The sequence below is a fragment of the Eurytemora carolleeae genome, unplaced genomic scaffold (genome assembly GCF_000591075.1).
Source record: "Eurytemora carolleeae unplaced genomic scaffold, Eaff_2.0 scaffold74, whole genome shotgun sequence".
Lineage (NCBI taxonomy): Eukaryota > Metazoa > Arthropoda > Copepoda > Calanoida > Temoridae > Eurytemora > Eurytemora carolleeae.
Genome location: NW_019396090.1, coordinates 441,077 through 456,065, shown reverse-complemented (window position 1 = coordinate 456,065; position 14,989 = coordinate 441,077). Strand labels below are relative to the sequence as shown.

Sequence of the window (14,989 nt, the reverse complement as noted above, 5' to 3'; positions counted from 1 at the left end):
GAGTTGATGCTCAACGATAACGCCACAATTAAAAGTTGAAATAGAAGAAAGCCTAGTATGTTTAACCAAAAGAATTTTCTTGCCACATGAAAAAAAATTAATTATTTTAGAAATAGAAAATAATTAAAGATTTAGAAAATAATAGCTCTCAACTACAACCACTATTTCTTCAGTCAAAGTATCGCAAATCATTGCAATTTGCAGTACACAATAAATATTGTCGTCGAACAAAAAATTAACCGAATATTCAATATTCGAATCCGTCTTTATTTTTTTTATCTTGGAAACCTGATTTTTAATAAATATCTAATAGTAAGTCAGTTTCTTTGAACGTGTAAATATATAGATGGACAAGTGGTAATTACACAACGTTTATAAGGTTTTGTTAGATTTATTAAGATACATAGATCATTTGTAATCAACATCGATGTAAATAAAAACAACAATTTTCATCACATTTCCTGGTTTTTCTCTGTCGGATACGGGCGGAGGGGGGGATGGAAAAGGTAGGATACGAGTATGGAACACTATGAATCACTAGTGGTGTGAGATCACTGAAAACAATAATAATAATGATAATAATGTTAATGCACAACTTTTTACTTCTTCTCCTTTAAGGAAATGCCTCTTGAGTTTTCTGACTTAGCAGGGAAGTAAGTGGACTGGGGAAGTAAGTGGACTGGGGAAGCAAGTCGACTGGGAAAGCAAGTGGACTGGGGAAGTAAGTGGACTGGGGAAGTAAGTGGACTGGGGAAGCAAGTGGACTGGGGAAGCAAGTGGACTGGGGAAGTAAGTGGACTGGGGAAGTAAGTGAACTGGGGAAGTAAGTAGACTGGGGAAGCAAGTGGACTGGGGAGAAAATGTATGGCTAAGTGAAGGGATGGTAAAGTGAAGGTAGAGGAAGGAAAGGATGTAGAAGCCGTAGTTCTAATAAACCTGAATATCAGGCTAAACTGAGTGAATTCTAACGTGAAGTTAAGAGGTTTGTCAACACGCCTTTCTGCCCAGGTTTGATACATTGGTAGAGTTCTCTACATTAACAACTATATATAGAGAGAGAGAGGACTAGTAATCCTGGTTTCTAGGACGGAACCATCTATTTCTTCTTGTCTTGATTAAACAGGACGGATAGCGCGTCCTTGCATGAGTGGAAAACCAGGTTTTTAACTTGAAATCTATCATCAAATCTATGAATATCAGATGGTCTAATATGCATGGCCTGATCCATATGCTCCGGTGAAATAGAATCTATCTGAATTAGAAGAGATGCTTGGAGGAATTTAACCTGGAAGGGAGCTCCGGCAGGAATAGATATCCCCTCTCCCTGTAGCTGTGTAAACACCATGGGTTTAATATTCTCCTCCTCTAGTAGTTTATCTAAATGTCGATCCTTCAGATACATTGTTTGATCATACAGTGGATCCTTAGGTTTCACTTTACCCTCGGATTTCAAATTTCTAAGAATGAAAGATTTCACTTTGTCCGCTTCTGACGGATGGAACACGGTCCAAAGGGCGGCAAGTTTACTCGGGTTCAGTCCAGCCTTTTCTAAACAACTGTTATCACATTTCAAGTTTCTCAGAGTTTCCCTAATATCTTCCTTTCCGTCCTTGCCCGTGTACACACACACACTGAAGGTATCACTGGTATTGTACTTCATGGCATACACAGATTTTCCATATCCACCGCGCAACCTCGGTCCGAGGTCCAGCCTCACAAAGCACTCTGGTAGCATCGAGGCTAGGTTGAGAATCCCAGATCTATCCATATATTGTTTAAGAGGAAGGTTACGCAGAATATCTTTACACTGAACCGGAAGTAGTTCTTGAAATTGATCCTCCTGGAGCGGCCATCCATCACGAAGTTTTAAACACATTGGTTCACCGTTATCCCCAACAGGTCTCCGAGATGTATTATCTAGCCCGTCGAAGAACTTCTTCAAGGTCTGTCCGTTAGAAACCGCAGATGATTCTGGGTTAGCAGGATCAAACCCGTGATCTGGCAGATCTAAGAAGTTTGATGGACTCCAGAGTGAAGAGTCTAAGGTGTCTCCTATACCCTCCACTATTACTGGTTGGGAATGTTTCCAGCTGAACTTGAAGAGCTCAAGGTTTTCTGGTTCTAGAGGATCTTCCAGTCTTAAAACCTTCCCGTCACAGTTCCAGGAGTGTGTGGTGTGATGAGAGAACTTGTAATTATCATCCACCGGGTTCATGGATATAGAACATGTATCTCGAGGACCCCAGGAGTAGTGAGATACAGAACAGATCAGATCTCGTAGATTACTCGTATCTTTACCCTAAAACAAAACAAAATTAAAATTTTTCCTATCTCATAGCTTCAAGGTTTCTAATGATCTCAACCATTGATCTATCCAAATCCACTGAGAATGCAGTTATTGAAAATGAAACCAAATATCAAATTGATTAAATTAATTCAGTTAAAATGTTGCAAATAACTTGCAAATTTAAAACTGGATTTTATCTGTTTAAAGGGACTGTATGAGTAATTACAAGTGACCCTCCATGAAAAAATGGCAATCCTTGATTCATAACGGTACCCTTTATAGCTTTGTCTGATCAAGTAATAATAAAAAATCAATGTTTATAATCGTAAAAACTTTTTATTTTCAACTGTGGTATTACTAAGGTGAAAATCAAACAATCAATCAAAAACCTAGAAAAACGACAATATCGTCCAATCAGGTAAAGGTTTCAAGGCCAAGACACCGGAAGTGAATAGGCCAGTCATTTTTGCACGGAGGACCACTTGAAATAACGTTGACAGTCCCTATAATATCAGGTTTTATCTAGAATAACATTAAATTTATCTTTTACAAATGTTTGCAAAAAAATACCTCTTTCTCTTCTTTGACATCAGTTTCGTCTTTGATGCCGTTAGGACGGATTCCATTACTATTTTTATCCGGATTCTGCCATCCATTCTCTCCGTTGGTTCCCTTGGTCCTGTGTAGTTTGGCGAGTATTCTGAGCTTAGTATTAACCTCCTCCAATGCGTCCCCGGCAATAATCTGCGTAAGCATCATTGTATCTGGTTGATGGGATTGTCTGTTGGTGCAGAACAACCAGGAGAACTCGTCCCGATCCTTCCCTGTACTCGTCTCAGTCTCCTTTGACTCCTCACCCGCCCTCGTTCTGTAACAATCAATACACACAACAAACCCACACTTTCCACATGCCCAGTGGTTGTTAAATAGCGTAGCTTCGCACACATCACACATTTCTCTGACCCCCTGCACTACCCGTTTCCAGGCAACCGTTAGATCTTCAGATAAATGGATGTTGGTGGCTTCCTGCTCTTCTCTGTATATAGTATAGAAGAGACTGCTTAGGTTCTCTAGTATTATCTCGGCAGTGTTCTTGTCCATATCTGGAGGAGACCGCTCCTGGCTGGGGAGCCAGAGTTTAAGATCTTCGATTTGAGCATCCTGTTTAGGATCACAGAATCCAGCCTGAGCAATCTGTCCGTTCTTAGTGTAACGCAGTCTACGGAATGCATAAAACCGACAGAAAATATTGGCAAGACTCTGTTTCTGTCGCTGAGCATGAGACCATCGACATTCACGACATTTGTTCAATTTTGGAGCAACCTCAAAGCACGAAGCATCTTGTAGAAAACTGTCACCAGACTTCTTGAGCTGACTGATGGACGGCTTGGTAAACGGATCAGATTTTGGAGATTCCTCGGTTTTAAACTTTTTAAACTTAGGTTCATCAAACTCTTTAACCTTTGTTTGTTTCCCCGGTTTCCTGCCTCGTTTTTTACCTAAACCGTTCTCAGATTTCTTGGACGAATCAGATTCTTTCTCAGAATCCGAGTTTTCACTTTCACTTGCAGCTTTCTTTCTAGGCCCGGTCTTAGGTTTAGGACCCGGTTTTCCTTTGGGTTTGGGACCAGGTTTCCCTTTGGCCTTCTTGGGTTTAGGGAGAGGTTTACTGGCATCTTCCTCCTCCTCACTTGACATATCTTCGTCATCTCCTTTCTTCTCACTCCCTGGAGAACCATGCCCGTTCATACGTAGAGCCTCAGCCGCGGATTTAACAGCACTTGGGAATCCTAGTCCTGATCCTGTGGACTTGGTTGATCCTACAGGTGAAGGAGTCGCCCTGGTGAGCTGTGGACTAGTTGATGAACTGTTACACCCTGATCCTCCAGACTGGTTTCCTCCATTCTTGGAGCCTCCCCCGCCGCTGAAGTCACCGGCGGGTTCAGCTACATAGGACTTCATCCAAGCTTTCTTGAGTTTATGAACATATCCTGCTCCCCCGGGCTCAGGTTTCTTCTTCTCTTCACTGGGAGGATCTGTCTGTCGACTGTTCTCGTCCTGTACATCACCAGCCGATAGAGCTGCCGTGTTTACAACCGAGGTTATGAGGGTAGCCTCGGCCCCTATGACCTGAGTGCCGAGGGTGGAAGGTTCGGTGACCCTATGGAGCTGACCGGGAGGCGATACTGGTTCTATTCTGCTGGTTTTCAGTGGAACCAGGAGAACAGGATCATCTGACTCAGGTTTCCGTTTACTGGATCCTAAATAAGGAAAATTAAATAAAAAGACTTATTTTCTTGTAAAATCAGATTAATAGTATAAGTTATTACAAATAAACTTATTTTTCATTAAATATATGAACATTCCGCCATAATTAGAAGTTGCATTTATTTTTATTTCTAAGTCATTCGAAAACTATGAATGTCTGAAAATAAAATAAAATAAAATACCAAGAAAGTTTGAGGTTAAAAAAAAATTACGTAATAGCAGATTATTTCCAAAATAGCATAAAATGAGTACACATATTTAGACTTTAAAGTTAGAAAACGAAAAATTGCCAAGCTCAAAAAATACTTCGCTTGTCTGTCTGTTTGTTGGTGTCCAATAAACGTCAAAACGGCTGAACTGAACTCGCCCAATTGTTTTTAGAGACCTCACGTGACCCCAGGGAAGGTCTTAGGATGATCAAATTTCAAAAATTAGTCTCCAACAAAATTAGATTTTTATTAAATTTCAAAAATCCACGATATTTTTTTTAAATCCGCGGCCTTTTTTGTTTTTGTTTTACAATGTATAAAAAGAGAAAATGTTCCCAATTAAAATGTAAGATGGGCGCAGCCTAATTTTAAAAAATGTAATAAACATACCTAGATCTAGCGGAAGTGGTTCCAAGGGTATCGGAGAAGGTCTAGAAGCCTCCCAGATGTTAACCTTGTGAACACTGTGTGCTGGGGGAGGATGAGCAGGATGAGGACTGGGTTGTGTAGGTTTCATTCCATGAATATCTCTAGGTATAGGTGAGTGTAGAGAGGGTTTACCATATACTGGACCCGGAGCTGGTGATGCAACCTTAGGTCTAGGTATACCGGTTATACTAGAGATAGAACCAGGCTGGGGACTAAGTAACCCTTGAGAAGGACTGTATGGTTTAGTTTGAGGATATCCTAGTTTGAGTCCGGCATATCTATCTGGAGGGGAATGAGGGGATCCTGCTCCGGGAGATATACCTCGACTAAGATGAGGAGAAGGACCACCACGGTGAAGAGGACTTGGTCCACCTCGGTGATGAGGAGAGGGAAGAGAATGATGTCCAGGTGGTCCACCGTGATGTGGACCTGGAATCGTATGATGGGAAGATGGAGCACCATGGTGGGGAGATGGTCCACCGTGGTGTGGGGAGGGTCCTCTATGATGAGCAGGTGGTCCACTATGATGAGGAGATGGTCCACCATGGTGTGGAGATGGACCTCCATGAGGTGAGGGTCCTCTATGATGAGCAGATGGAACTGTATGATGTGGTGAAGGACCTCCATGAGGTGAGGGTCCTCTATGATGAGCAGGTGGAACTGTATGATGTGGTGAAGGACCTCTATGGTAGGATCCCGGACTAGGAGCTTGAGGATGTTTACTGTACTGCTCCACTTGTCTATACCCCTGAGGAGGTTGTGAAGAAGATCCACCGCGAGGATCCTGAACACCCCTGGCCTCAAGATCCTTCGGGTGACCTCGGGCGTAGGGGTCTCCGTGTGCTGGAGGGGGAGGTCGGTAATCGCGTGACCTCGCATCTAGAAATCGTTGACGCTGCTCGGCCTCAGGATCTCTACCGCCGATTCCAGGTATATTTGACCAGTTTCCGGCCGTCCGCTGAAATATATATTCATATTAATTTATAGAAATCTCATGTTTTTGAAAAATAACATTTAGGTTACGTCTTTTATCTTAATAATTAATTATTAACATTAACTTATTTTTTCATCAAAATTAATTAATTTTTTATATTTTTGGACTATACATACAAACACAAAAACAAAAAACAGTGAAAAAAAGAAAAACACTAAGGAAAAACTTATTTTAATTAAAACTTTTCAAACATTAAAAAAGTTGCTTTGAAAGTTCTCAAGAGAAAGTTCAAACTAACTTTCTAAATGCATCTCTTCTGTGTTTTCAAAAGACAGTTTTCAGACCAAAAATCAACAAAGATTATTTGATTAACATGAACTTTATACGAATTGTTCAGTAAAACCCAGGCATGCAACTATATAAATACCATGCAATGAAACATGCAACACTACACACAAAGAGGAGGGAATACAGAGAGGGGGGGGGATTACTAACCTGATTAAACAGGTTGAACTGCCCTGGCATCTGAAAGAATTTCAATTATATTTCTAATTTTTTTCCCTTTTTTCTCGCAACTTATTTTTTCTTCTTTTGCCATCTAATTATCGGACATGTAAATTGTGTACACCCTAATAGTTTCTTAATAAAAATCATTCAATCCAAGTTCAAGTTGATAAGTAATATTTTTCGTTTTTATTTTGAACTAATTTTGAATTTTAAGATTTGCATTAAAGATCAAAGAATTGAAATAACTATTTCTAACACTGCTATTTTGGTTCGTAGTTTTTGGACAGAAATTTTCTCTTTCTAGCACACGTGCTATAATGTACAACTAATCCAATTTTTTAGCACATTCATTATGAAATTCACGATGAAGTGAGGAAGAATGATAAAGTACAAAATAGTTTCATAAAATTAATTTAAATTTCCAAGTTGCATAACCGAAAGTGAAACTGAATAAATGAAGAATAAAATTCAAGACGTTAAAGTGTAAACTAGCATAGAAATATCCCCTTGAAGTTTTATATATTGTTTAACTTGAAACCTAGAGATGCATATCTGCATCAGATTACATAGAAAACCATTTTGCAACTCCCCCCCCCCCCAGGATACTGGAACTGAAGCCAGCTTCCTAGAACCTCTAGCAGGGCTGAAATAACAGGAAAATATACTAGTCATTCCTCGCAAACCTTCACGGGAAGAAAAAGTTTATTTAAAAACCTAACTTGCACAGAAAACCCCAAGACGTGTATCTAATCCATCGAAGATTTTTACCAAAAATTTCTTTGTCTAATTGCTTTTTTAAAATTTTGACTTGAAAAGAGAAACTAGAGGCTAAAATAAAAATCACTTCCGGAGGGAATCGAGGGGTTGGAAAAACGGGGTAAAACCGTTAAACTTAGTTTATAACCTATTTTTATTATCTACAGGTGAAACAGGAAGCACTCCCCCCCCCCCCTCTTCCACATCTTTGTTTTTATTAACTTCACTTGGTAATATGTTATTATCTATTATGTGAATTATGTAAGTATTATATAAATGTTATGCATTTTTTGTTTTTGTTTTACAATGTATAAAAAGAGAANGGGGTATCACTCCCCTTTAGCAACAAAATGTTCAGAGATAACAAATATTGTAAGTTTCATGTATTTTTTATTCTTTTTCTGATTTTTTTTTCATATTTTGATACTTATATTTGCATGAATTATGAGAACATTAAAGTTTTCTAAAGAGACCCAAATCATATGAGCACATTTTTTCATTTCTTTATACATTGTTACATAAGATTATTAGTCTATTTGTAATAATTATTATATATATGTAATATAATTGGATTTCTATCTATCCGAACTTGTAAAACACCAAAGCCCAGGAAGAATTTGTTTAGTAAGAAAATGTAGAAGACCATTACCATTTAATAGGAACTGAAGGTGTAATTTCAAGTGACCCTCCATTTGAAGGAAATAACCCTGATCCAAAATGAAAAATGAAAAAACCATAATTAAAAATAATCAATCTTTAAAGTTGAAAACATTGAATTCATTCATTTGTAATCATTCTTGGTCTTACAAAGCTTCAAGGGTACCGTCGTAGTGAATCAGACAGTCCACTCTATAGGGTCCTCTATGATGAGCAGGTGGTCCACTATGATGAGGAGATGGTCCACCATGGTGTGGAGATGGACCCCCATGAGGTGAGGGTCCTCTATGATGAGCAGATGGAACTGTATGATGTGGTGAAGGACCTCCATGAGGTGAGGGTCCTCTATGATGAGCAGATGGAACTGTATGATGTGGTGAAGGACCTCCATGAGGTGAGGGNATAAGGTTGAGGAGAAAGGATAAGGTTGAGCAGAAATTATAAGGTTGAGGAGAAAGGATAATATTGAGGAGAAAGGATAAGGTTGAGGGGAAAGGAAAAGGTTGAGGAGAAAGGAAAAGGTTGAGATGAAAGGAAAAGGTTGAGGAGAAAGGATAAGGTTGATGAGAAAGGGTAAGGTTGAGGAGAAAGGAAAAGGTTGAGGAGAAAGGAAAATATTGAGGAGAAAGGGTAAGGTTGAGGATATAGGAAAAGGTTGAGGAGAAAGGGTAAGGTTGAGGAGAAAGGAAAAGATTGAGGAGAAAGGGTAAGGTTGAGGATATAGGAAAAGGTTGAGGAGAAAGGGTAAGGTTGAGGAGAAAGGAAAAGGTTGAAGAGAAAGGAAAAGGTTGAAGAGAAAGGATTTGGTTGAGGAGAAAGATATGAGCTCAGGAGAAAGGAAACAGTTTAACATAAAAAGGATAAGATGTGTGAAATAGAAAAAGGGCTAAGAGAAAGGATGAAACCTTGAAATGATTAATCTGAAATATTTTTGGTTGAAATATTTACCTTTCGAACCATCTCCATTGAAAGTTGAAAATGTCTGTTTACGTCCTCCTCCGCAATCTGTCGATCCTTCTCCTCTCTTTCCCTTCTTTCTCTTTCTTCTCTTTCTCTTCTCTCTCGTTCCTGTCTTTCTTTCTCCAGTCTTTCTCTTTCCCTGTGCTCTTGCTCTCTTTTCTCCCTAGAAGATATATCAATTACTAAAAACAGGTTAATTACTTTATCAATTAGTCCAATAAATAACTCGCGGAATTTTTATTAAATAGTTTTGCTGGGTTTCTTAAAATCTGGATAAAGAAGAAACAAAAATAATATTTTTTAATAAAAACAAACAAAATAAAAAAATGTCCTTAGTAATTTCAGATAGCTAGTTTAGTTGTCTCATTTTAACGAGAATATGAATGCAGAAATACCTATCAAGGCCCCAGGCCCTGTCCCCCCCCCCTCTCGAATCTAAAAGTTCTTGAGTAAAGCACATGCGAGTGAAACGTGTAAGCGCGGATGCGTGAAATATACTCACGAACTATTTACGTACTGAGTACACAATTTACTGTACGCTAACCAATAGTACACACTTTTCTTGTACTTTTAACCATGAGTACACAATTTTCATGTAATTTTAACTGAGTACACAATTTTCTTGTACTTGTAACCATGAGCGCACAATTTTCTTGTACTTTAAACCAATAGTACAAAACTTTTTAAACTTTTACCAATAGTCCACAATTTTCTTGAACTTTTAACCATGAATACAGTTTTCTTGCACTTGAACCCATGAGTATTAAATTTTCTTGTAATTTTAACCATGAGTACATAATTTTCTTGTACTTTAAAAATAAGTACACGTATGTTTACGCACTTTTACCCATGAAAAAAACGCTTAGTTCTTCCTCATATCTTAGGCACACAATCTGTTTTTTAAACACACAGGGTTATTTTGTACGCACACAAGTACAGGCTAGTTTGTACTCGGCACCATGATTAAACGCTAGTTTGTACTTTGAAAAGTGGGTACACCATTAGATAGTACTTGACAAAATGGGTACAAGTTAGTACGTGGTACATAGTTAATTTTAAACTTTTTACTTTAAACTTACATTTCTTTTATTCTGATTGCATTTACTAGTAATTCCAGGCCAAGCATGTTTAAATCCTGTTTTAGGCAGTATGCAGGTGCTAGTGGTGGATTACAGCCAGTTCACTTATTAACTATCTATCTCACTATCCCCGTATTTACTCAGAAATAGAACACAAGATACTGCGAAAGCAGTATTCTAGTTTCTAGTCTAAACATCACATGATCTATCTATCTATCTATCTATCTATCTATCTATCCATCTATATAGATAGAAGTATCTATCTATGTAACTATCTGTTAAAGGAGGGCAGTTACAACAGGATATAGTGAGGTTGTAACTACTGATTTATTACAGGTTTAGCAGGTTTCATAATGTAATCCAGTTCTTTCAGGTTTAATCTTACTTTTCACCTTTTTCACCAACAATTTTATTTTTTTAGATCAGTAATGCTGCAAATACGCATTAGTTCAATTATGTACATTATTGTTTATGACGCAATAATACGTGATAAGTGCGTAGTGGTATGTTAAGGTAGGGCAGTCTAAGAACAACTGAGCACTGAGCAGGCAGCTGCCTGCTGTCCTGACTAATCTAAAGCGTGGAATACTGTGTGTGTTCGTGTGTATGTGTGTGCGTGTGTGGCAATATGAACAGGGATATTTATACTTCCAAAGGCTAAAACTTTTGATACTTCTATTTTCCATTTTTTAAAGTTTCAATCCCCCTAGACAGTTTAACCTTTAGACGCTGACTACCTCTTAAATTCATTCTTCAATAAAAGTTGGAGGATTTTCATTATATATCATTAAATGTTTGCACTGTTTAAAGGTTTTGTTATTGGTCTGAAATAATATATAATTGCGACATTATGCAACCGATTTATCTATTAATTCTGAACACAGATGACAGAATAAAATTAGAAAGCTCTCTCTTAAAAATCAATAACATACTGTTGATGTCATTTAATACCAAATAATCTTTCATAAAACAAAATTATGTTTAACGACGCAGTTTTATTTCTCTTTGTTTTTAGAGCTCCATAAATCCATGAACGTCAAACAAAGAAAATATATTATTTTAATTTTTAAAATGTTTTTTTCAAACTTATCAATTCTCAAAAAAAATAAAAATACGATTAAAAAGTATTTTGAGAGTTTGATCATCCATAAACCTTCCATGGGGTCATGTGAGGTCCCACACAAAAGATCAGTTCTGCCGTTTTAGATCGTTTATTGGACACAAACAAACAAACAGACAAGCTATGTATATACACAAATGATATAAACACAAAGATATAAACTCATATAACGTTAACGTCCAACGTTCACGTTACATAGAATATACCCTAACGTTTCATATTATTGTAACGTAACGTACAAATACGTACATTTTACGTTACGTTGCACTATCGTTGACATCTCTACTACACAGTGCACATTGTTAAACAGAACTGTATTTGACCCTGTATAGTTCAAGTGAGGTATATTGGTTAAACCGTTAGAAAGGTGTAAGTGGTGGGGAGGAGGGGGGGGGGGGTGCAGGAAGTATCGATTATTTTCAACAATCTGTTGGAGTGTGGTGAAATACAGGTAAACCCCACCCCCCTTGGTGTAAACCCCTTCTCCGTAGTTTATTACATTCTAACTTAATCTCTATCTCTCTCTCTCTCTCTCAACCTCGATTTTTATCGAACGTGGATATTTTTGGATTAAGTTTCTACATAAAATCCACGTAATTTCTAATTAAAAAGGGTTTTCATTAATTTGGTATTTATTTCCTATAACTGGAGGGAAAAAAAATTATTTCAAATTTGTTAAAAATAAAATAATTTTTATTTTTATTTTTTTTACTTCGTCGAGAACTCTATATAATGATTAAGAGAGGATAATCTTTTCTTAAGAAAACTATGTTTTATTTCTTGTGGAAGAAACATATATTCATTAGTTAGCGAGATTTATCAAACTTTTTTGTTCTTTCCAACTAACAAAGCTTTTAGGAAAATTATTTGGAGGGACGGAATGTATCTTAATACTGATTTTATGTGTTCGGTGCAAAATACGAAAAATACCCCCCCCCCCCCTAAAAATCAGAAATTTTATTTTTTGATTTTGAAAAAAATACACCTAGTGTCAGCAGTTAAAATCCCGTTTTAAACTAAAAAATGGCCCGAAGAAATTTGAACTGGATGAACAGCTTTGCAAACTGTAGCACTAAAGCGGGTTGCTAAATTTGCAGGTGTTTAAAAACAGGTTTTAATTCTAACTACGCATTATTGCATACATATTAAGGCTGCGTCCTTTCTTGACAGTTCAGAAGAAAAACAACAAAAACTTTATTGATGGGAGATCATTATTATTTTTTTCAGGGAATCTTATAGATTTCTCAGAATGCCTAATTTTTGTAATAAACTTTTAACTATTCATAAAAGCTTCATTATTTTTTAACTAAAATTTCAATCTGCAATTTTTAGAGTGTATTTCAATTATGCATTTAAGCCCCCACTTATCAGAAATCCTTTTCAACAAGTAAACATAAAGTTGATAATAAAAAGTCAACTGGGTGCTAATCGGATTTCTTACGTATTAGAACACAACTTGAAAACTAAAAAAAAGTTGAAACCAACCCAAGGAGTATTAAAATACCAGAGCTAAGTTTTTTTTTAATAAGACAAAGAGATTGTTAAGAAAGGGAATTGCTATTAAACAATTGTTTTTAAAAATGCAGCTTGTTCCAAACTATCCTAATACGTCAAGATCGAATGCAAACAAAGTTACAGCTGAAGAAAAAAATTCTATGTTAAACTAAAAATAAGATTTCAAGGTCAGAATATCAGACTAGATAATAGAATTGATCTACGTAGTTCAAGCTAAGCCTTCAGACTAGATAATAGAATTGATCTACGTAGTTCAAGCTAAGCCTTCAGANTTTAAGCCCAAATTAATCTACTTTAGTTGTTCACAGTCCCTTTAATAATCCTAAATTAATCTACCTGAGTTGTCTATCTCTATCCTGAGCTATTTGTCGTTCTCTCTGCATCAATAGTTCAGATCCTGGAGATCCCAGTAGTCCAGACCCATATCCTAGATAGATACGATTATAAATAGATAGATTATAGATAGAAAGGTAGACTTTAGATAGATATATTTTAGATAGATGGATTAAAGATATATAGATTGATAGGTATGTAGATAAATAGATAAGATAGATTTTCATAAATATTAATTTTGATAATGGTCCGGATCCGGATCAGTCTTGAAAAAACTGAATCTGGATTCAGATCCAGCTCATCAATATTTATTGCAAGGTTGTATAATATCTAATTTCTAGAACTAAACATATATTCCTAGATATGAAATAGTTTATTAAAGAAAAATGAAAAATCTTTGATGATTAATTTTCAGCATTGGATAGTTGGTAGCAAATAAGTATTTTAGTGATGTATGAGGACAAAATTTCAAGTTACCCTACGATTGAACATTTAAACGCAAGTTTTTAATTTAGGGAGCGAACGATTTCGAAACTTTCAATTACTTGAAATTACCTCGACATTCCCTTTAGATAAAATTTTGTCAATTAAAATAAAACTAGACATCCAGCCCGCCCATCTTCTATTTTAAATTTTACTTGTTGCTCTTTTAACGAGTTATTTACGTGGATTTTGAAAACTGAAAAAAATTTTAAGGCAAATTTTTTTATTTTTTATTTAATTTCTATTCATCCATAACGTATAAACCATCTCTGGGGTCATGTTGCCTCAAAAATGTTGGGCTTGATAATTTGGCTGTGTTTATTTTTAATGGATACAAACAAACGAACAGACAGACAAGCAGAGTATATAAATATGTACTAGACTTTTTGTGGGTTTATCTGCGAGCATCTTCTCTTTGTACAGTATAAAAAATAAATAAATAACAAACAGACAACCAAGCTAAATTTATATATGTATAATGATGTAATATTAACCTAGGGAGGAAGCAAGCTGGTACTGTAGAAGAGTTTGAGCAGTAAGCCCAGGAGGGAGCATCCCGCCCCCAGACATAGAGCCCAGGGAGGATAGGGTGGAAGAGAGGGAGGAGGGGAGTGAGGATAACGAGGAGGGGAGGGCGGATCCGTAAGCAGCCGCCAACTGAGCCTGTAAACTAGCGGCGGCATGGGCGTTTAATCCTAAAAATAAAAAGCATTTTTAATCTTTGTTTAAGAACTTTATTTTTTCTGCCAAAACTTAAAAAACTGGTTTTGAAGTAAACAAATATATTTTCATTTCTTCTTCTGTTCGCTTAAAAAATCAAGTGTTTTATAGTAATTTAATAATAATTTTATCCTTACAATCATTTAGACAAATATAAGAGGTTTAGATCATCAGCAGGGGCGTATTCAGGGGGGGCCATGGGGGCTAAGCCCCCCTCCTGAATCAGTAAAATCTATGATTTTCAGGGGTTGTGCAGGTCCCAACAGGTGCAGAGCCGGCCCCCTCCCCTTGAAGAAAACAAATAATNTACAAATCAATCATGTACTTAATAACCATTTGTCAAAGCTAAAAGGTTAAAAATAGCAGGAAGTGAATCGATATTGCGTGTGCAAGTAAATACACATTTACAAGAAAGCTAAATAATTAATAATGACGTAATGCATAAAATGTTCAGGGGTAGATGTAAAAGAAAATTTGTTATTATCACATAAATTTAAATGCCAACTTTTCGTATTTTTTAACATAATTCTTTTAACGTTTCATATATTTTCCTAGTTAAAACAAAAAGGATACAATGAAAATTACCCTAATATTTCTTAAACTTTCAAAAGACCATTTTATTCCTATACCTAATCCCAATTTTTGATGAAATTAATACAAATTTTTTTGGAATCCAAATTTTAAATGGGACACCTTATAAGTGGTTTAAATAGGTTCCCCCCCCCCCCCCCA

General features: G+C 36.6%; 1 protein-coding gene across 1 annotated transcript in view; it reads right to left on the bottom strand.

Annotated features, from left to right (window-relative positions):
- Positions 1-371: 371 nt before the first annotated feature.
- LOC111718409 (uncharacterized) overlaps positions 372-14,989 on the bottom strand; it is a 19,292-nt gene continuing 4,674 nt past the window's right edge. Inside the window, exons 6-12 of the mRNA XM_023493987.1 lie at positions 14,032-14,232; positions 13,058-13,148; positions 8,996-9,170; positions 6,623-6,652; positions 5,155-6,151; positions 2,858-4,548; positions 372-2,299 (exon numbers count right to left, since the gene is read on the bottom strand). Of these exons, the coding sequence (XP_023349755.1) occupies positions 1,097-2,299; positions 2,858-4,548; positions 5,155-6,151; positions 6,623-6,652; positions 8,996-9,170; positions 13,058-13,148; positions 14,032-14,232 (4,388 nt within the window). The 3' untranslated portion in view covers positions 372-1,096. The remainder of the gene's footprint in view (positions 2,300-2,857; positions 4,549-5,154; positions 6,152-6,622; positions 6,653-8,995; positions 9,171-13,057; positions 13,149-14,031; positions 14,233-14,989) is intronic.